The 23,304-nt window shown below is 42.8% G+C and overlaps 1 protein-coding gene across 1 annotated transcript in view; it reads left to right on the top strand.

The window, feature by feature from the left end:
* LOC140507460 (tumor necrosis factor receptor superfamily member 5-like) overlaps positions 1-23,304 on the top strand; it is a 41,477-nt gene that overhangs the window by 990 nt on the left and 17,183 nt on the right. The window contains exons 2-3 of the mRNA XM_072615545.1: positions 18,494-18,599; positions 21,666-21,791. Coding sequence (XP_072471646.1) covers positions 18,494-18,599; positions 21,666-21,791 — 232 coding nt within the window. The remainder of the gene's footprint in view (positions 1-18,493; positions 18,600-21,665; positions 21,792-23,304) is intronic.

Here is a 23,304-nt window from a genome sequence, read left to right as displayed (position 1 = left end):
CTGTGGTTTGAATGTTATACATTTGGAGGGGCTGGTCCTGTGAAGTCACTGCTGCCAGCCTCAAAACAGTTGCATCTTTCAAGGTGCATGTGATGCCCCTTGTCTGGCAGGGATATAAGAGAGTGGGTATGCCGGGCACCAGAGCTGCTGGGTGCATAATGTTTATGCTTGGGTGTTTTTGTACCAGATAATTATGGTAAAGCTAAACAAATATACATGATTTTCCATCTTGTCTGGAGTCTCTCTTCTTGCCCTAGCTCTTGTCTGATGAAACCACAGTTCACTGTGGCTATCTGCCAGAAGGGAGGCAAGGGGAAGAGAGGGAGAAGAGGGTCACGTTAGGGCACTAAAGTGCCCAAATCCTGCAAACACAGACCTTTCAGAGCTCAGTCACTTGGCATGATGGATTAAATAATAGTCCATCAGGTGTCACCCTAGAGGAACAGAGCAGAGTTTGGAGACTTCTGTTGTCTTTGGGTTTCCTTCCTACTGTCTGAGTTGAATTGATAAAGAAGCTAAGCTAATTTATCTTGGCCTGGTCTAGTCTTGCAGGACCATTAATGACTTCATTCATTCAGTCCAACTGGATTAGATCCTGATTAGCGGTAGTGAGACCACAGTGATACACAATGTCATCTTCTGGGGAGAGGGAGGAATAATCAAGGTTCAGGATACCCTACTTTGAGAGAAGCCTCATTAAATTACATTCTGTGGTGGGCCAGGAACTCTGCTCAATGTTGGAGATCCAGCTGGGGATACTTTACAAAGAAGGACCTTGTCCTTATTCATGATGAGCTCACACTCTGCTAGGAGTCGCTGAGTTCTGTTAATGCAGTTGAAGATTCTACTTGGGCAGCCATTCATGCTGCTGAGTGGGATAGAATTTATGGCCAATTCACCAGGAGTGTGCTAGAGCCAGTTCAAGAGAGCTGATGGTTCAGTTTGCAGCAGGAGCATTTTCACCTCAAAAATAAGCCAATGACAAATCAGGGCTTGATTCATTGCTTTGTTAATTACTAGACATAAGAAAGAGGTGGACAAAATATTCATGATGCATATGAAACTGTTTTTTTTTTCCTTTCCCTGAGAGATGGATGTTAACCATTTACCATTACACCACTGGCTAAAACCCTGCTGTAAAGTCCCTAAAAGTGGGGTGTGAATAACATCCTCCCTCAGTAACAACAGTGGTCATTTATATGGCACTTCATAGTTTGTAAATCACTGTGCATACATCATCCCATTTGAGCCTTACAACAACAGAGTGAGATGTTGTGAACCCCATTTGACAAGACGAGAAAACTGATGCTCAGAGAAATTAGCTGACTTGCCCAAGGCCAGAAAGCTAGTAAGTGCCAGAAGCTGTATTTGAAGTGAGGTCTTCCTGGCTCTAAATCTAGCACTGTATCCACCCCACTAAACTCTTTTGTGCGTATTGGGAGAGGAAGTGTGTGGAAGGGAACCATGTCAGATGTGAGTGGAGTGGGTATCTGAAGGAAGGACAAGGATAAAAAGGAGAGGTGCAGACCTGGGAAGTGGAGTCACTAAGCATGATTATTGGGAATATGATATGAAGAATAGATATTGGAAGCAGGGTTCTGGGTTCAAATCCTGGCTCTTCCATTCCCAAGTTGCATGACCTTCGACACACACAACTCCTCTGAGACTCAGTTTCCTCATCTATAAAGTGAAGAGGTTAAATTAAATGACTTCTAAGGTCCCATGCAGCTTGAACTCATTGGAGCCTATCAGTGTGGCCACTTTCATTAAAGAATAAAGTGAAGTGGTTGGAATGGCCGCTAGGGGGCACCAAAGTGTGCACAGCATCAAGACCTGTAACCAGGTAGATCTTGAGTTCAAATATAGCCTCAAAGACACTTCCCAGCTGTCTGTCTCAGTTTTCTCTCATGTAAAATGGGGGGTAGTAATAGCACCTACCTGCCAGGGTTGTTGTGAGGCTAAGATGAGATAACATTTTGAAGCCTTTTGCAAACCTTCAAATGCTATTTGAACAGTAGCTGTGACTTCGTTGTAGCTGCTCAAGGTTGTTATCAATCCCAGAAGAGGGCCTCTCTGAGTTTGAGCCACAGCTTAGCCTCTTTACCAATATGTGTGAGGAATTTTTCTGGTAGACTTAGCACTTCATTGCAATGCATGGACTTAAAAAATTTGCAATGAACTCTTGAAGAAAAACACCTTCCACATCTAGAGAAAGAACTATGGAGTTGGATCACAGACAGAAGCTGACTATTTTCTTTTGTATTTTGTTTTGATTTGTTTTATGATTTCTCCTATTCATTTTAGTTCTTCTATGTAACATGAATTTAATAGAATGTATGTGTAAAACCTAAAAAAGAAAAAAAAGTAAAAGGGACAGATTCTGAATACTCACACACCATACTCGTGGTCCTACTCAGAGGCAGCACTGTCTCCTCTAGTTCCATCGACATCCCCCCTCCTTTTAGTGGAGTTTAACCTCAGATATGCACTCCCTCCCAGTGGCCCTATGACTCAAATGACTTAATTTCTCAGGGAAAATCTAAGTGAGCTCAGGATTTAAGATTTAGAGTTCTTCTTGGAAGGGTTACAGGAGTATTCATGAAATAAAGCTGCAAATGGATAGCCCTCCCACACCAAGTTTTTTAACCTTATAATGTCCTACTATGAAACATGAAACCTTCAGGGCTGTCCCTCCAAACATGCTCTGAGCTCAGAAAAGGACAAGCCTGAAGACAATAGGAATGATCTAATTTATAAAAAGGGAATCAAGCTTACATGATCCCACATGCAGTGGGGGAGAGCAAGGTAGGACACACACAGTCCCTCAACTTGGTCTGCCTGAATGGACAGAAGGAGAACCTGAAAGGAGAAAAAAGATGATCCTCAGTTATTAGAATTCAAAGGGCAGGATGACAGTCCTCTCCCATCAGGCTGGGGACTCTCTCCTCTCTTCCAGAAGATTCCTCTGCCCCTTCTGCTCACTCCTTTGTTGAGTTTCTCCCACAGTCTTGATTTTGAGGAAGTGCCCTGGCCAGTCATGCTGCTCGTTCACTCCTCTCCCAGTACAATTCTTACTTTCTATACTTCTCCACTTCTATCTATCTATCTATCTATCTATCTATCTATCTATCTATCTATCTATCTATCTATCTATGTATCTATCTATCTATCTGTCTGTCTGTCTGTCTATCCACCTATCTATCTGCTGTTAACTTTCTGTCTGTCTTCTTCTACCCTTACATCCAGTCATTTTTATCCATCCCTCTATCCACCTCTATCCTTCCATTTATCTCTCTATTATCTATGTACGTATATATGTATCTAGCTATCCTCTCTCTCTCTTTCCCTTCCTAAATAGTCTATGAATCATCTATCATCCATCTCTGTAGTCTTTGACCTGCTTCTCGGTTTCAATGGTCAGTATTATTGACTAGAGCAAACCTCAAAATCTGAAATAAAAAGAAATTTATTCAGCCATTTGGTAGGGAGATAGCTGGAAAGAAGAGGTGGCTCCTTCTACTACTCTTTGTTGTAGAGTTGTATTATGTGGAGTTCACCTGAGGGCATAAAGTCATTCATAAAACTGTTCATACCCTTTGACCTAGCTATACCACTACTAGGTTCAAAAAAGAGTGAGAGGGAAGGACTTATTTGTTCAAAAATATTAGTAGCAACTCTTTTAGTAGTGTCAAAAAATTAGAAATTGAAGTGTTGCCCACCATTTGGGGAATGGCTGAACTACTTCTGGTAAACGACAGTAAAAGAATATAGTATAAGAAATGATGAGTAGGTTGACTTTAGAAAAATCTGGAAATACATGAAATAATTCAAAGTGAATAGAGCAGAACAGAGAGAAGATTGCACACAGTAACATCAATAATGTGTGATGATGATGCTGTGAATGACTTAGCTATTCTCAGCAATACTGTGATCCAAGACAATGCCAAAGGACTCATGACGATAAATGCTATCCACCTCCAGAGAAACTACTCATGAAGTCTGAATGGAGATAAAAGCATACTATTTTTCACTGTATGTCTTCATTCTGTGTCTTTTTTCCCGACATATGTGGCAATAGGTTTTGCATGACTAAAAGCCTATTGCAAATTATTTACTTCTCATGGGAGGAGGAGGGAATGAGAGAGGGAAAAAATTTAAAAATCAAAAATTCTTTAAATGAATGTTTTAAATTGTACGTGTAACTGTGGAAAAAACATTTTTGTGGGGCAAAAAAAAATTGCCAGTTAGCTGACATAGGCAGTCTCCAAAAGAAAGACAGTTTGAGATATAGATGGGCAGGCAAGCCAATCTAATCTGGAAAACTCAAAACACAGGCACTGAGTGGAATCTAAGCATTTGTTACCAACATTGCACTTCAAGCAGCTCTGGGGACAGTCTAAGCTCTACAGTAAGCCTTTGGAGCTAGACAATGCTCTGTGTAAATTCAACAATATTAACCATATAGTTAAAATGATAAATAATAAATACTTTCTCCACACCTTGACCTCTCTGTCATGCTCCTCCTCCATTCCACTCTGTGTTATCCCAGATTTCCCTCATCTCAAACTTTTTTCCTCCCTCCATTCTCCCAACATCTCCAGAGAGCTGCTTCTTTTCTTCCTAGAAATTCCTAGAAACACACACACACATTTGTTGTCTCCCCTACTAGACTGTGAACTTCTTAAAAATGGGGACTCTTTGTGTCATTCTTTGTATCTCCAACACTTAGCATAGTGCCTGGCACCCAGAAGCATAATAAATGCTTTTTGATTGATTGAATGTCTGGTATGCCCATTGTCTGCCTTAGCATTATTCCTTCATTGTTGATGACAGAATTGGGGCTGCTCACCCTCGAGAAGAGAAGACTAGGGTGTGGGATTTGAACAGGGATCCAAAAATTTTTGAGTAGGATGGGACCTTAGAGACTTTCTAGTCCAATCTCTCATTTTTCAGAGAAGGAAACTGAGGCCCAGAGAGAAGAGAGTCAGAACTGTCTCCACTGCACCACTCTGCATTTCGGGTCCCTGGTCTCCCTGAGATTCTGCAATGCTGTGAGTAGAGGGAGATTTATCTTCCCTTGAGAGTCAGAAGGCTTTAGGAGACTCCTTCTTTTCCACAAAATTTTGAGTTCCAAATTTTCTCCCCATCTCTCCCCTCCCCCATCCCAAAATACCAAATATTCTGATTACCCCTACTACCAATCTGCCCTCCCTTATGACATCCCTCTCTTCCCTTATCCCTATCTTCTCTTTTGACCTGTAGGGCAAGATAAATTTCTATACCCCATTACCTGTATTTCTTATTTCCCAGTTGTATACAAGAATAATATTCAACACTTGTTCCTGAAACTTTGAGTTCCAACTTCTCTTCCTTCTTCCCTCCCCACCCATCCCCACTGAGAAGACAAGCAATTCAATATAGGCTATATATGCGTAGTTTTGCAAATGACTTCCATAATAGTCATGTTGTGTAAGACTAACTATATTTTCCTCCATCCTATCCTGCCCCCCATTTCTTCTATTTTCTCTTTTGACCTTGTCCCTCCCCAAGAATGTTTTCTACTAATTACTCCCTCCTCCCATTTGTCCTCCCTTCCATCATCTCCGCCCCCCCACTTATCATCTTCTCCCCTGCTTTCCTATATTGTGAGATAGGTTTTCATACTAAATTGAGTGTGCATTTTATTTCTTTCTTGAGCCAAATGTGATGAGAGTAAGCTTCACTTTTACCCTCTCACCTGCCCCCTTTTCCCCTCCACTGAAAAGGCTTTTTCTTGACTCTTTTATGATAGATAATTTGCCCCATTCTGTTTCTCCCTTTTCTCCTCCCAATATATTCCTCTCTCACCCCTTAATTTTAATTTTTTAGATATGACCCCTTTCTATTCAACTCACCCTGTGCTCTCTGCCTCTATCTCTCTCTCTCTGCATATGTGTCTCTGTGTGTGTGTGTGTGTGTGTATAATCCCACCAACTATTCATATACTGAGAAAAGTTTCGAGAGTTACAAATATTGTCTTTCCATGTAGGTATGTAAACAGTTCCACTTTAGTAAGTGCCTTATGATTTCTCTTTGCTGTTTACCTTTTCATGCTTTTCTTGATTCTTATGTTTGAAAGACAAATTTTCTTTCCAGCTCTGGTCTTTTCATCAAGAATGCTTGAAAGTCCTCAATTTCATTGAAAGACCATTTCCCCCCCTGAAGTATTATATTCAGTTTTGCTGGATAGGTAAATAGGTGATTCTTGGTTTTAATCCTAGTTCCTTTGACTTCTGGAATATCATATTCCATGCCCTTCAATCCCTTAATGTAGAAGCTGCTGGATTTTGTGTTATCCTGACTGAATTTCCACAGTACTCAAATTGTTTCTTTCTAGCTGCTTGCAATATTTTCTCCTTGACTCCTTGGCAATTTTGGAATTTGGCTACAATGTTGCTACGAGTTTCTCTTTTTGGATCTCTTTCAGGAGGTGATCAATGGATTCTTTCAATAATTATTTTGCCCTCTGGTTCTAGAATATCAGGGCAGTTTTCCTTGATAATTTCATGAAAGATGATGTCTAGGCTCTTTTTTTGATCATGGTTTTCAGGTAGTCCCACAATTTTCAAATTGTCTCTCCTGGATGTATTTTCCAGGTCAGTTGTTTTTCAAATGAGATATTTCACATTATCTTCCATTTTTTCATTCTTTTGGTTTTGCTTTGTGATTTCTTGGTTTCTCATAAAGTCATTAGCTTCCATCTGTTCCATTCTAATTTTTAAAGAATTATTTTCTTCAGTGAGCCTTTGAATCTCCTTTACCATTTGGCTAATTCTGCTTTTTAAAAGCATTCTTCTCCTCATTGGCTTTTTGAACCTCTTTTGCTAATTGAATTAGCCTATTTTTAAAGGTGTTATTTTCTTCCCCCCCCCCCCTTTATTTATTTAACTTTTAACATTCATTTTCACAAAATTTTGGGGTCCAAATTTTCTCCCTTTATGTCCCCTCCCCCACCCCAAAACACTGAGCCTTCTAATTGCCCCTGTGTGCCAATCTGCCCTCTTTTCTATCATCCCTCTCTGCCCTTGTCTCCATCCTATACCCCTTTACCTGTATTTCTTATTTCCTAGCGGCAAGAACAGTACTAGACAGTTGTTCCTAAAACTTTAAGTTCCAACTTCTCTTCCTCCCTCCCTCCCCACCCCTTCCCTTTGGAAGGCAAGCAATTCAATATAGGCCGAATCTGTGTAGTTTTGCAAATGACTTCCGTAATAGTAGTGTTGTGTAAGAACTAATTATATTTCCCTCCATCCTATCCTGTCCCCCATTACTTCTGTTCTCTCTTTTGATCCTGTCCCTTCCCATGAGTGTGGACCTCAAATTGCACCCTCCTCCCCATGCCCTCCCTTCCATCATCCCCCCCACCCTGCTTATCCCCTTATCCCCCACTTTCCTGTATTGTAAGATAGGTTTTCATACCAAAATGAGTGTGCATTTTATTCCTTCCTTTAGTGGAATGTGATGACAGTAAGCTTCATGTTTTTCTCTCACCTCCCCTCTTTATCCCTCCACTAATAAGCCTTTTGCTTGCCTCTTTTATGAGAGATGATTTGCCCCATCCCATTTCTCCCTTTCTCCTCCCAATATATTTCTCTCTCACTGCTTGATTTCATTTTTTTAAGATATGATCCCATCCGGGGGGGCGGAGCCAAGATGGCGAAGTAGAAAGACGCACATACACATAGCTCCGAACCCACAAACCACAGAATGGCAGAGGGGACCAACCCAGGGTGAATTCTGCACCCAGAGACTACGGAATATTGGAGCGACGGAGATTTCTGTTCTGGAGAGACCTGCAAACATCTCTCGGGGGGTCCTTCGCGCCGTGGACTGGGCGCCGGGATGGGGAGCAGAGAGCAGCCCTGCCGCGGCCACGACACCATGAGGAAAAGATTCGAGAGGGCTACGGGGACGGGATCTCTAGCGGCCACGCGGGTCCCCCCACCCACAGAGGGACCTGCAAACCTCTCGCAAAAGGTCCGTCATGCTGCAGACGCGGTGCCCAGCCCGGACCTGCGGCGGCCGCGGCTCCGAGAGGTACAGATCCGAGAAGGCTCCAGAGACGGGATCTCCAGGGGCGTTACAAGCCCCCCCACCAACAGGGGACTGACAGGGGTAGGTGAGAGAGTCTCTTTGGCGGGTTGAGAGGGGAGAGGGGTGCCCCCGTGGCTCGGGCCCCCCCAGGAGATAGAAGCTGAGAGGCGGCTACAGACAGGGGCTCCCCAAAAGGGCGGGAGCCTGGATCCATTGTGGAAGGTTTAAGCATAAACTCCCGGAGGGAACTGAGCCAGAGAGGCAGCCCTGCCCCTGACCACCTGATCTTAATTCTCACACTGAATAGCAGCCCTGCCCCCGCCAAAAACCCTAAGGCGGGAAGCAGCATTTGAATCTCAGTCCCCAAACGCTGGCTGGGAGGACCAGGAGGTGAGGTGGGTGTGAGGAGAACATTCAGAGGTCAGGTCACTGGTTGACGAGAATGCCAAGAAAAGGGAAAAGAAGTAAAACTATTGAAGGGTATTTTCTCGGAGAAAAAACACTTCCTCCCTTCCTTTCTGATGGGGAGGAACAATGCTTGCCATCAGGCAAAGACACAGAAATGGAGGATTCTGTGTTCCAATGGGCTCGGGCCATGGAAGAGCTCAAGAGGAATTTTGAAAATCAAGTTAGAGAGGTGGAGGAAAGACTGGGAAGAGAAATGAGAGGGATGAGGGAGAAGCATGAAAAGCAGATCAGCTCCCTGCTAAAGGAGAACCAAAAAAATCTTGAAGAAATTGGCACCTTGAGAACTAGCCTAACTCACTTGGCAAGGGAGGTGCAAGGGGCCAATGAGGAGAAGAATGCTTTCAAAAGCAGAATCAACCAAATGGAAAAGGAGATTCAAAAGCTCACTGAAGAAAATAGATCTTTCAAAACTGGAATGGTACAGATGGACGCTAAGGACTTTATGAGAAAGACAGATATCTCAGAACATACCGTGCAGATTCGCAAAATGGAAGATAATGTGAAATATCTTATTGGAAAAACAACTGACCTGGAAAATAGAATCAGGAGAGACAATGTAAAAATTCTGGGACTACCTGAAAACCATGATCAAAAGAAGAGTCTAGACATCATCTTCCATGAAATTATCAAGGAAAACTGCCCTGAGATTCTAGAACCAGAAGGTAAAATAAACATTCAAGGAATCCGCAGAACATCGCATGAAAGAGATCCAAAAAGAGAAACTCCTAGGAGCATTGTGGCCAAATTCCAGAATTCCCAGGTCAAAGAGAAAATATTGCAAGCAGCTAGAAAGAAAAAATTCAAGTATTGTGGAAATACAATCAGGATAGTACAAGATCTGGCACCCTCTACATTGAGAGATAGAAGGGAATGGAATAGGATATTCCAGAAGTCAAAGGAACTAGGACTGAAGCCAAGAATCACCTACCCAGCAAAACTGAGTATAATACTTCAGGAGAAAAAAATGGTCTTTCAATGAAATAGAGGACTTTCAAATTTTCCTGATGAAAAGACCAGAGCTGGAAAGAAAATTTGACTTTCAAACACAAGAATGAAGAGAACCATGAAAAGGTGAACAGCAAAGAGAAGTCATAAGGGACTTACTAAAGTTGAACTGTTTACATTCCTACATGGAAAGACAATATTTGTAACTCTTGAAACATTTCAGTATCTGGGTACTGGGTGGGAGTACACACACACACACATGCACACACGCACACATACATAGAGACAGAGTGCACAGAGTGAATTGAAGAGGATGGGATCATATCTTAAAAAATGAAATCAAGAAGTGAGAGAGAAATATATTGGGAGGAGAAAGGGAGAAATGGAATGGGGCAAATTATCTCTCATAAAAGAGGCAAGCAAAAGACTTATTAGTGGAGGGATAAAGAGGGGAGGTGAGAGAAAAACATGAAGCTTACTGTCATCACATTCCACTAAAGGAAGGAATAAAATGCACACTCATTTTGGTGTGAAAACCTATCTTACAATACAGGAAAGTGGGGGATAAGGGGATAAGCAGGGTGGGGAGGATGATGGAATGGAGGGCAGTGGGAGAAGGGAGCAATCTGAAGTCAACACTCTTGGGGAGAGACAGGATCAAAAGAGAGAATAGAAGCAATGGGGGACAGGTTAGGATGGAGGCAAATATAGTTAGTCTTACACAACACGACTATTATGGAAGTCATTTATAAAACTACACAGATTTGGCCTATATTGAATTGCTTGTCTTCCAACAGGAAGGGGTGGGGAGGGAGGGAGGTAAAGAAGTTGTAACTCAAAGTGTTAGGAACAACTGTCGAGTAATGTTCTTGCCACTAGGAAATAAGAAATACAGGTAAAGGGGTATAGAAAGTTATCTGGCCCTACAGGACAAAAGAGAAGATGGAGACAAGGGCAGAGAGGGATGATAGAAGAGAGAGCAGATTGGTGATAGGGGCAATTAGAATGCTTGGTGTTTTGGGGTGGGGGGAGGGGACAAAAGGGGAGAAAATTTGGAACCCAAAATTTTGTTAAAATGAATATTAAAAGTTAAATAAATTTAAAAAAAAAATTAGAATGGAACAGATGGAGGCTAATGACTTTATGAGAAACCAAGAAATCACAAAACAAAACCAAAAGAATGAAAAAATGGAAGATAATGTGAAATATCTCTTTGGAAAAACAACTGACCTGGAAAATAGATCCAGGAGAGACAGTTTAAAAATTATGGGACTACCTGAAAGCCATGATCAAAAAAAGAGCCTAGACATCATCTTTCATGAAATTATCAAGGAAAACTGCCCTGAGATTCTAGAACCAGAGGGCAAAATAAGTATTCAGGGAATCCACAGAACACTGCTTGAAAGAGATCCAAAAAGAGAAACTCCTAGGAACATTGTAGCCAAATTCCAGAGTTCCCTGGTCAAGGAGAAAATATTGCAAGCAGCTAGAAAGAAACAATTCAAATATTGTGGAAATACAATCAGGATAACACAAGATCTAGCAGCTTCTACGTTAAGGGATTGAAGGGTATGGAATATGATATTCCAGAAGTCAAAGGAACTAGGACTAAAACCAAGAATCACCTATCCAGCAAAACTGAGTATAATACTTCAGGGGAAAAAATTGTCTTTCAATGAAATAGAGGACTTTCAAGCATTCCTGATGAAAAGACTAGAGCTGAAAAGAAAATTTGATTTTCAAACACAAGAATGAAGAGAAGCATGAAAACGTAAACAGCAAAGAGAAGTCATAAGGGACTTATAAAAGTTGAATTGTTTACATTCCTACATGGAAAGACAATATTTGTAACCTGTGAAACTTTTCAGTATTTGGGTAGTTGGTAGGATTACATACACACACACACACACACACACACACACACACACACAGAACACAGAGTGAATTGAATAGGATGGGATCATACCTTAAAAAAAAGAAATCAAGTGGTGAGAGAGAAATATATTGGGAGGAGAAAGGGAAAAATGGAATGGGGCAAATTATCTCTCATAAAAGAGGCAAGTAAAACTTTTCAGTGGAGGGAAAAAGAGGGGAGGAGAGAGAAAAACATGAAGCTTACTCTCATCACATTCCACTAAAGGAAGGAATGAAATGCACACTCATTTTGGTATGAAAACCTATCTTACAATACAGGAAAGTGGGGGAGAAGGGCACAAACAGGGTGGGGGGGATGATGGAAGGGAGGGCAGTGGGAGAAGGGAGCAATCTGAAGTCAACACTCTTGGGGAGAGACAGGATCAAAAGAGAGAATAGAAGCAATGGGGGACAGGTTAGGATGGAGGCAAATATAGTTAGTCTTACACAACACGACTATTATGGAAGTCATTTATAAAACTACACAGATATGGCCTATATGGAATTGCTTGTCTTCCCAAAGGGAATGGGTGGGGAGGGAGAAATGAAGAGAAGTTGGAAGTCAAAGTTTTAGGAACAGCTGTAGAGTACTGTTCTTGCTACTAGGAAATAAGAAAAGGATGCTAAATCAAGGAAAGGGAATCCCAGGAGCCCCAAGGTCAGGTTTTCTGGGAACCTTAAGACCAAAACCCTCCTGGTCCAAGGGACAAAGGTCTCGGCTTGGGCTTGTACCCCATCACCTCTGCATTTTCCTCCCTAAGTCCCATTCTGATTCTCTTCCCAGATCTCTCCTCCTCATCCCCTCACCCAGACTTTCCCTTACATCCCCCTCTTCCTAATTTCCAGACAACTCATGCCCCCTTCCTTCATTCCTTCCCCTCCAGTCCCCTCCCACCTTCTCCATGCCCCTAGACTGGATACAAAAGGAATCCAATGTCCAGGTTCCATCCTCTTGAATTTAGTAATGGGGAAGGGGAGAAGACATAGAGGGGCAGTGTAGGAAATTAGAAACATCCAAGGAGAGTTAGAAACTGTGGTAGTGTTGGGGTATGAGGGGTGCTGGGGACCCCAAAATACCTACACGCCAGGTCCTGCTCAAATGAATTCTATACAAACCTTCTTAGAGCCAAAGATAAACAAAGCTTATTAAAGATTCACCATACTGGGTTGACTCTTAAGAAGCCTAAGGATTTGCAGTGCTTGTATTCACAAGTGGGTCAGATAGAATCTCAGCTACTCAGAGTCTGAGCTGGATTGAATCTGGAGCACTCTAATGGAGGTGAGATGGAACCTATATACAGAAAGTCTGTGGGAAAGATCTAAAGGTGGTCTTGATTAGACTGGGGTAACTAGTGATGTGATCCACCATGGGAGACAGCTGGAGGCAATTGGGAGGTATCAGACAATGGAGGGCTTGGGTAGGAAGCAGGTGGGGCCATTCAGAACTAACTGACAATGGAGGGCCAGGCTAGGCTAACAGTAACAGATTTGAGTATGAAAAGCCAGGTTAAGTGGAAAGATTCAGGGGGAGTTCAAGGAGGTTCTGAGAGACTGGACCCCATCATTCTGCCCTAAAACAGATGGGACCCAAATTCTTTTGGGGCAAAGGGAGAAGGTCTCAGTTTCTGTAAGTGCTTCCTGCTGGCAAGGGTGGTAGAGCTGTCCCTACCTCTCTGAGTCCTGTTCAAGGAGTTCCAAACCTGAATGGTGCTGGGTCCAATGAGCTGTAGACCTTGGATTCAGTTGGAGGTTGGTATATAGCCTGAGCAGTCATCTGGAAGTTTATGGCTCAGACCCTGGAGGAGATAAACCTGGCAAGGATGTTAAGTAAACAAGTTCCAAACAGGCACAAAGGGATTATAGCCAGTAAAGGAATAAGAACAGGGACATGTATAGAAAGAAGCCAGGATTCCCATGAAGATGATTTGGGGGCACTGAAGTTATTATGGTCTAAGTTTGGGTGCCCTAAGAATCAAAATGGTTGCACATTAAGCTCCCAGTTGAGAGGGGGTATCTTTAGGAGGAAAACTTAACCAGAAGGAGCTGTGCCATTTGTGCCTTAACTTAACACTATCATTGCCAATTCAAAAGGAATTTCACAAGTTTCACAAGAGAAAGAGAGAAGTTAAAAAATGGAAAAAAAAAATTTTCCCTGGAGGGGATTGAAGAAGGGCATATTTGATAGGAGAGTTTTTTTCTGTCAGGCATCCCCTTTCTTTCCAGATTGCTCCATGGGCATAAAGAACAAGGAAAGTATATTCTGAGTGAATAAAAACATCTGGCCTGGGGTCAGGTACTGAGGTATGGGTTAAGACTCCCAAAGCCTGTCTTCTCCTTTCATCAATGTACAGAGTGAAAGGTTTTTCTAGATTGGGTAGGCCTAGTGATGGGGTGGTGGTCAGATTAGTTTTCAGAGTCTCAAAAGTGTTCGCCTGGTCTAAGTCACTACCCTGAGTAGAGTCTTAAAGGGGTTTAGCCATAAAACCAAAATTAGGAATCCAGAGTCTATAAAATCCATCTATGCCTAAAAAGACTCGAACTTGTTTCTTAGTGGCTGGAACGGGGATAGACAGGATTGTCCTTTTTCTCTCAAAGGTCAAGGAGAGAGAAGGTGTGAGTTCTTCGCCTAGATACTTCACTGATTGGCATGCTATCTGGACTTTGTTCAGAGAGACCCTATAGGCCAAGAAAGGAAGGGCTTCTGTGGCAGCAGCCAAAGAACCTGCCTGGGTAGGGCTACAAATAAGAATATCATGCATATACTGAATTAAGCTACTATCTGCTAGTTTCAGGTCCCTTAAATCCCTTACCAAAGCCTGGCCAAATAAATCAGAGTTATCCTGAAACCCTTGGGGCAAGATTCCTCAGGAAGAGTTCACTCAAAGGCAAAAATAAATTGTGAGTATTCTCCATTAGAAATTTTCCAGGAAGGATTGCAGTGTTACATGAAAATGAACAAGGGACAAGGATTTTGTACTTAAGGAATTTTTCAATTAAAGGTGTTAGTCCTTCCCAGGCCTCAGTCGTAATCAGATACTGGCTGAGATGGGGGAACACTTTAGGGTCTGGGAGGCTAACAATGACTGTGGAGGCAGAAGTAGCTCACACTGGAATTTCCAGATCCCAAACAATTAACTTGACTCTCTCCCACACTTTTGAGTGAATATGGGGAGATCTAGTGACAGAGGGAAAAGAGAGATGGGATGTGTAACTAGAGAAAATTGGTTCCCCAATTTCCTCATCAAGTCCCTTTCCAGCAAGGGGGCAGGGCTAACGGAGGGCTTAAGAAACAAGCCTTTAAACAACAGATCTCAAACAGTTTGGGGAGGGGTTATGTCTGGAGACATTCGTTAGTTTCCCCTTCAACGTCTATGACCTCAGGGGTCAAGATAGGGTCAGAGTAATTAATTAAAACAGAGGATTTAGTCAAATTAAAGTGGGCAACCTTACTTTCAGGCTTGATTTTTGTGCCAGGCTTGGAGAGGTGGAGAAAGTGCCAAGCCCCAGGCTTCTCCATTTTTCGGAGTCTTGAGAGGACTAGAGGACAGGGTACTGGGGGGCAGGTCCACCACTTCTCCAACTCTGGGGACAATCCTTCCTCCAATGTCCCTTCTGGTCGCATGGGAGCAGTTCCATAGGCACCCGTTCCCTCTGGGGGGGGGGGGGGGGTGTGTGCCCTGGAGGGGCACTCCTTGGACCAGTGACCTTCCTTGTGGCATCAAAAGCAGGTTTCCCCACTGTCCAAGTAGCCAAGCTTGCTCCAAGGGGGCACCTTGGAGGGGTGCTCCCTGGGTCTTTTTCCCGGCCATGGCAACAGCCAAGAATTGAGCATGTTCTCTGTCTCTGACCTGTCTCTGAGTTCTTTTTCCTTTGCTTTGACTAAATCTCTGTTGTTAAAGACTCCAAAGGCCATCTACAGTAATTGGGCCTGAGAGGTTTGGGGTCCCATTGCCAGTTTCTGCAGCTTCCCCCTAATATTTGGGGCAGATTGATTAATAAAATACTTGCTAAAGATTGCTGCCCCTTCTATGGAGTCAGGATCCAAATTTGTATGCTTTTTAATAGCATTTACCAGCTGGTCTTGAAAAACAGCAGGGTTTTCCTTTTCTCCCTGAGTGATTTCCCTAACTTTTTGAAAATTTACTTGTTTTTAAAATGCAGTTTTTAGGCCTAACAGTCAAATTACCATATGGTCTCTCTTTCCTCTGTCCTCTCTCTTTTGGTAATTTCATCCTGGGTCACTACTGGAACAGCAGTTGCTCCTGGGGGGTATTTGGTAGGATCATCACTAGCCAAATGATCCCCAAACTTTTGGGCATGTTCCCATATAGTCCTCTTCTCCTCAATGGTACAGCAGGCAGAGAAAAGAATATGCAGATCCTTCCAAGAAAGTTCAAATTGTAGGAATATGTCTCTTAAACCTCAGTGACCTTAGTGAGGTCTTCCTACTGTCTCCCCAGTTTCTCTTTCACCTGAGATAGAGAATGGAACATGCATTCTAATAGTCCCACTAGGGGAGGCAGGCACTTCCCCCAGTGGAAAAAGGCTTGAAGGCACTGTGGGGCCATGGCTAGTTTAGGGAGTCAGAAAGTCTCATTTGTTGTGAGAGAGGGCTGGGGAATGCTGACTGAACTGGATTAAGCTGCAAGGCCAGGATATCTGACTGACAGGGGGAAAGATCAGCTGGTACCTGAGGAGGTGAAGGGGTTAGACTGCCATAGGGGTGGGGCCTGAGCCTTGAGTGGTTGTCGTCTCAGGGAGAGGGACTGCAGAGGGAGGCACCTCCTCAAGAACTGTGACTGGGACCTGAGTAGGGGTTGCCAAAGGGGGAGGGGCCATGGGAGGAGATACAAGGTAGGATACATGGAAGGTAAATGAAGCAGGAATGGAGGGGGATTGGAGTAGAGGAAAAGGGAAGGGAAATCAAGAGAAAAAAGAGGTGGCAAGGAGGGGAAGGTTAGGTTTTGGGAAGGTAAGGGAGTGGCAGGAGGGCCTGGGGAAGACTGGGGTGAGGATAGGAATTAGGATAGTGGGAAAGGAGATAGGGAAGGAAGTGAGGCCAAGACCCAAATGTCCAAATCACCCCCATTGCCCTTTTGTGGGGCGTCTCTGGCTATAAGTATCTTAGAGTCTTTTCTGAGAATGGAGTTCCCAGAGAGCTTGACAATGGCCATTTTGTAAGGTATTTCTATCCATTTTCCTTTTTGGCGACAATATAACTGTACAAGAATATTACGTTGTAAGGTCCCCAAAATGGGCCATACTTTGTGGTCCTCCAGGTGATACTGAGGTCAAACTATGTTGCAGAAGAACACCACATTTTTCTTTTTAAGTTCTTTAGGGAGCTAAACTTTTTCCAGTTTTGCAAAAGACAACCCAAAGGTGAATTTTTGGGGATTGAAGATGATTGATCATTACAGGCGTGGGACTGGAAGTCCCTTCCTCCATAAAGAAGGATTTGGGGGGAATCCTTGAAAAAAAAAACAAGAGAAAAAAAGTAACTGATTTTTTCCTAATTCTCTAGTGCTGAGGGAATTGAGAGTTGGGCAAACACTTCCCAATAGGGCATCCATCCTTGTTTATGCTTTGGAGGGTGTGCCCAGGTCCAGGGTCTCAAACATAGCCACTGGACCAAAAACCTGAGACCAGTCAGGCTGAGTGGAAGACAACCTTCTAGCTGCCTGACCAAGGTCAAGTGTCTGAGATGAGATTTGAACTCAAGTCCTCCTGACTCCTGCACTAGTGCTCTATCCACTGCACCACTGTGAGCTGTGACCTTGGGCAAGTCACTTAACCCCAACTGCCTCATCCTGGGTCATCTCCAGTCATCCTGATGAATATCTGGTCACTGGATTCAGATGGCTCTGGAGAAGTGAGGCTGGTGACCTGCACAGCCTTCCCTTACTCAAAAGTTAAAGTTAAAAACAAAAGAGTACTGGGGGAAGAACCCAGGTGTCTCCCAACAGTCTGGGGTCCCAGGGTATGGTCTTCATAGGGGAGATAGATCAACCCAGGGAGAATCCTGATGGGAGTGGCCAGACAATAGTCCAGGGAGCAGGTATTCCTTCAGCAGTTCAATGAGGACTATGAAAAACCAAATTTTTAAATATATAAAAGAAAGAAGAAAACAAGCATTTACTAATTGCCTAGTTTGTGCCTAGCACTGTGCCTCTAATAACTTCATTGCATTCCATCTTTATTACTGCCCCTAGGCCTATCCTTTCCCTACCTCTCACTTATTATTTTATTGTATTTTTTTTTTATGCAGAGCACATTCCATCAGCAGCCAGGTCAAAGGAGACAGTAATTCCCCTTCAGAGTGTCCTGGCAACCATTGTCCCTCCCTTGTACCCTCTCCATGGCTTCTGATCAAGCCTGTGGGAGACAATTCAACACCATAACTTGGAGTGGGACAGAGTGGGTGGAGTCAGGAGGACCTGAATGTGAATCCTGCCTCACACATTTACTAGGTTAACATTCCAGCCTTGGTTTCCCTAATTGTACAATAGGTATAATAATAGCACTTCCTTCACAGAGTTGTTGTTAGACTCAAATAAAAAGTGTATAAAGTTCCTTGGAAACCTTTAAAGTGTTACATTAAGTGCAAATTAATCATGATTAAAATTACTTCCTAACCCTCCTGCTTCTTCCCCCTCCCCAACCTTCCCAGGTTGCTGCTTTTTAAAGTTACAGACTGGTCAGCCTCCTCTTGGAAATTAAATCACAGGATCTCAGGTCCAGAGCTGGAAGTTACCCTTGATGCCCCAAATCCAATCTCCTCATTTTACAGATGAGAAAACTTACTAAGAAAGGTTAAATGACTTGCCCAGGGAAGCACAGTAAATAAGTGCCTGAGACTGGATTCTAACTCAAATCTTCTGGCTCCCCATCATGGATTTTCTCCAGTATATCCTGCTGTTTCTCAATGCCCTCATTCTATAGATGGGGAAACTGAGGCACCAAGAGGAATAGTTGCTAGCCCAATGTTATTTAGATAGTGAGTGACAAGATCAAGATTAGAGTCTAGTTTTCCTGACACCTTGAACCGTGCTTTCTCCCTCACCCTCATTGCTTCCTTCTATCTTTTCCCAAGATAATCAGAATAATTGCAACTCAGTTCATCCACTTCAAGGAAGCAGTGCAGTGTAAGGTGGGACAGTACAATGTGGATGGAGTGTGCTGCTACCCTTGCCATGCAGGTAAGTCAGAAAGATTTTCTCCAGAACAGATCACTCCCTTCCTCTGATAAGCGCCTGCCTGTTCCAAGTTCTCTTCCTTTATTCATTTATCATTTCAAATTTCAGAACCATAGAATCTCAGAGCTTAACTTTGATTTTTAAAACTTTGAGTTCCAACTTCTTTCCTTCCTCCCTCTCCACTGACCACCATTGAGAAGGTAAGCAATTTGATATAGGGTTTATAAATGTAGTCATGCAAAACACTCCCATAATACTCATGTTGTGAAAGACTAATTGTTTCCTTCCATCCTATCCTGCCCCTCATTTATTCTGTTCTCTCTTTTGACCATGTCCCTCCTCAAAACTGTTTACTTCTAATTACCCCCTCCTCCCATTTGCCTGCCCTTCTAACCCTCCCTCCTTCTCCCCTACTTTTCTGTAGGTTAAGATAGATTTTCATGCCCAATTGTGTGTACATGTTATTCCCTCTTTACACCAAATTCAATGAGAATAGGGTTTATACCTTCCCTCTCACCTCCCCCCTCTTCTCCATGGTAAAAGCTTTTTCTTGCCTCTTTGATTGAGGAGATAATTTACCCCATTCTATTTCTCCCTTTCTCCTTCTCTCAATATATTCCTCTCTCTTATGAGGAATTTTATTTTTTTAGATATTATCCCTTCATATTCAACTCACCCTGTGCCCTCTGTATACATATATAATATCCCTATCATATGTCTACATATAATAATATAATACGTATATAAAGTAATAACTACCTTAATACTGACAAAACTCTCAAGAGTTAGAAATATTATCTTTCCTTTAAGGAATGTAAACAGTTCAACTTTGTAAATCTCTTATGACTTCTCTTTCTTGTTTGTCTTTTCATGCTTTTCTTGATTCTTGTATTTGAAAGTCAGATTTTCTATTCAGCTCTGGTCTTTTCAGCACGAATGCTTGAAAGTCCTCTATTTCACTGAATATTCATTTTTTCCCCTGAAGGATTATACTCAGTTTTGCTGGGTATGTGATTCTTGGTTTTAATCCTAGCTCCTTTGACGTTTGGAATATCATATTCCAAGCTCCATGATCTCATAATGTGGAAGCTTCTAAATGTTGTGTTGTCTTGATTGTATTTCCACAATACTTGAATTGTTTCTTTCTGGTTGCTTCCAATATTTTCTCCTTGATCTGGGAGCTCTAGAATTTGACTGCAATATTCCTACCCGTTTTCTTTTTTGAATCTTTTTCAAGAGGTGATAGGTGGATTCTTTTAATATTTATTTTACCCTCTGGTTCTAGAATATCAGGACAGTTTTCCTTGACAATTTCATTAAAGATGAAGTCTAGGCTCTTATTTGATGATGACTTTTAGGCAGTCCCATAATTTTTAAATTGTCTCTCCTGGATCTATTTTCCATGTCAGTTGTTTTTCCAATGACGTATTTCACATTCTCTTCTATTTTTTCACTCTTTTGGTTTTGTTTTGTAATTTCTTGGTTTCTCATAAAGTCATTAGCTTCCACCTGTTCTATTCTAATTTTTAAAGAATTATTTTCTTCAGTGAGCTTTTGAATTTCCTTCCCATTTGACTAGTTCTGCTTTTTAAAGTATTCTTCTCCTCATTGGCTTTTTGGACCTCTTTTGCCATGTGAGTTAGTCTATTTTTAAAGGTGTTATTTTCTTCAGCATTTTTGGGGGGTCTCCTTTAGCAAGCTGTTGACTTACTTTTCATGATTTTCTTGCATCACTCTCATTTCTCTTCCCAATTTTTCCTCCACCTTTCTTACTTGATTTTCAAAATCCGTTTTGAGCTCTTCCATGGGCTGAGACCATTGCATATTTACTTTGGAGATTTTGGATGCAGAAGCCTTGACTTTTATGTCTTCCTTTGATGGTATCCATTGTTCTTCCTTATTCCAAGAAAATAAGCTTCTACGACTTATTTTTTCCTCTTTTTTTGGGCATTTTTCCTGCCAGTTACTTGAACTTTGAGCCTGTTGTCAAGTGGAGGGTATACTCTAGGAACCTGTAAGTTCTCAGTTCCTTTAACTGTGGCACAAACAAGGGAGAAGAGTTTACTCCTCTCCTGGCCTGCACTCTGGTCTGGAATCAACCACAAGCTTTTCTGCCCAGGATATGCAAGTAGAATTCCCTCTCCAGAGCCTCCACCAGCTCCACCAGCCAGTGCTCCTCCACTAGGAAGGACTTCATATTTTCCATCTGATTAGTCTCCCCCATTGCCCTTCTCCCATCCATCTACCTCATCCTCACCCTCCCCCCAAGCTGGATGTAGCAAGATCTCTTCTTGTCCTTGTATACATCCTTATTGTTGTTTTTCAGTCAAATCTTACTCTTTATGACCATAATTGGGGTTTTCTTGGCAAAAATACTGGAGTAATATGCCATGTCCTTCTCCAGCTCAAATTACAGATGAGGAAACTAAGGCCAACAGGGTTGTGTGACTTGGCTAGAATCACTCAGCTAAGAAGTGTCTGAGACTGGATTTGAATTCCAGGGCTGGCACTCCATGCACTGCACCATTTTGCTGCCCTTACATGCTCAGGACCACCACTCAGGACTGAGCCCCAGATCAGCCACTCAATTCCCCCAAGGTTTTTAGGCAGAGTGTTCCAACAATGGATACTGCTGCCACCTGGAGCTGGGGGCAGACCTTGTTCCCTTCTCACCCAGGTGAGAAAACTTTCTTGCTGACCTTTAAAGCTGTCTTTGGCATTTTTGGATTGAGGAATCTGGGAACCCCAGCTGCTGCTGAGGATTCTGCCGCCTGAGGCCTACTCTAGTCCTGTCCTTTCCATGCCCATGTTGTGCTGGGTAGACTACACTCTGCTCAGTGCCTGGTGCAATAGACCTTCCCTGTTGGCCTTCCAGGCTATCTTGGGCTGCAAATCTCTTTCACTCTGTTGTTTTATGACTTCTGCTGTTGTAGAATTTGTTTAGAGTCATTTTTACAGGTATTTTATGGACTGGGAGGGAAGGGCTTCTACAGGTCTGTCCTTCTACTCCACCACTTTGGTTCTACCCCCTGTGCCTTGCTCTTAATGCCTACTCTTTGACACCTTTAGGTTACAGAGTTAATGGGACATGCAGTATAATGACAGGCACCATGTGTGTGCCATGTGATCCTGGGACCTACACTGCACACCACAGTGGCCTGAAGGAGTGTCTCCAGTGTAAAGTCTGTAAATCTGGTAAGAATCTCTTCAGATATCTTAAAGTTACCTAGGATTCTTGATCTCACCCACAGCCCTCCCTCTCCTGGGCTCTGTCCTGAGTCATTTAGTTCCCTGCCTGGGCCCAGAGAAAGTCATCAGTCTTGAACCTACCCAGACAAAATGGTGAAGGGGGGAAGTTGACAACTTTGAAAGGAGGACCTGGATCAGGTTAGGAAAAGAGATAGTAAGCATTCTGTGCTGGCAGTTGGGAGACCTGGGTTCCATTCCAGGCTTTTTCTTGTGTGACCTTGGACAAGCCATGTCCATTCTTTGGACCTCACTTTATATATCTATAATATGAGGGGCTTGAACTAGTTCCTAAGGTTTTAGAACATGGGAAACACAGGATAGCTTATTCACACTCTCTCACACAATGCTAGAACACAGACTATCCAAGCTGAAAGGGACCTCAGAACAGAGGACTTAAAATGCCAAGGATACTGAGGGATTCTGTTGGTTGGTTGGTTGTTGTCCTTCATCTTTGAAGAAGACCAAAATGAAATCACCATTGATTGCAAAGTAAAATTTCAGTGTGTCTGACCGTGGCTGATCAGACCAATACGAGCGTGGAATGCTCTACCACACATTGGGCACAGATAGTCCATGTGAATATTTGGGATGAATATCCCAAATTTGTGTATCCTGCATTTACTTTGTGCCATCTCAATTCTGCTTTGCTCAAAGAGCACCACACCTTTTCTTATGTGGGCACAACATGCTGAGTGGTCCTTTGCCAGTGTCTCCCATGTTGCACAGTCAAATCCAAAGTTCTTGAAAGAGGTTTGAGAGGTCTTGTATTGTTTCTTCTGGCCAGCATGTGATCTCCTGCCAAATGCAAGTTCTCCATAAAATAGTCTTTTCGGAAAACATACATTTTGCTCATGTGATACACTAGTATTCAGCACTAAATGACCATTGCCTTTGCTGTTTCCAACTTCATTCCTCCCTAGGACTCCCTTCTAAGTCTGGTAGTTTGTGCCTACTCTAGCATTAAAGTCACCCAGAATTTTAAGCTTGTCCTCTTTTGGCACATTGATGTTGAGGGTCTCCAGGTCTTAATAAAATTTTTCTTAGACTCCATCAGGGTTTGTCATGGTGGGAGCATAGGCACTGATGATGGTGGCATGACATTTTCCTGCAAGTGCTAATTGCATCATCATGAGCCTGTCATTCACTCCTTTTGGCAGGGATACCAGCTTGCTGATTAGATTGGTATTGATTGCAAAACCCACTCCAGCTTCGTGGGGTTCCCCTTCACTGCAACCACTCCAGTAAAAGGTATACCCAGTTCCAGCTTCAGTAAGCTGGCCTTCATTTGCCAACCTTGACTTACTCAGTGCTGCTATTTGGATATGGTTCCTGTTGCGTTCTCTTGCAACAAGAGCAGATCTTCTTTCAGGTCTACTGGATTAACTGGATTTGGTGGGTTAGGGGTGGTGTCTACCCCAAGCATGCGAAGACTTCGTCTGGTGGAATGGGCAGATGAGAA

Source organism: Notamacropus eugenii, chromosome 5 (genome assembly GCF_028372415.1).
Source record: "Notamacropus eugenii isolate mMacEug1 chromosome 5, mMacEug1.pri_v2, whole genome shotgun sequence".
Taxonomy (NCBI): Eukaryota; Metazoa; Chordata; class Mammalia; order Diprotodontia; family Macropodidae; genus Notamacropus; species Notamacropus eugenii.
The sequence above is the reverse complement of the archived record's forward strand: the minus strand, read 5'-3'. Positions and strand labels throughout refer to the sequence as shown.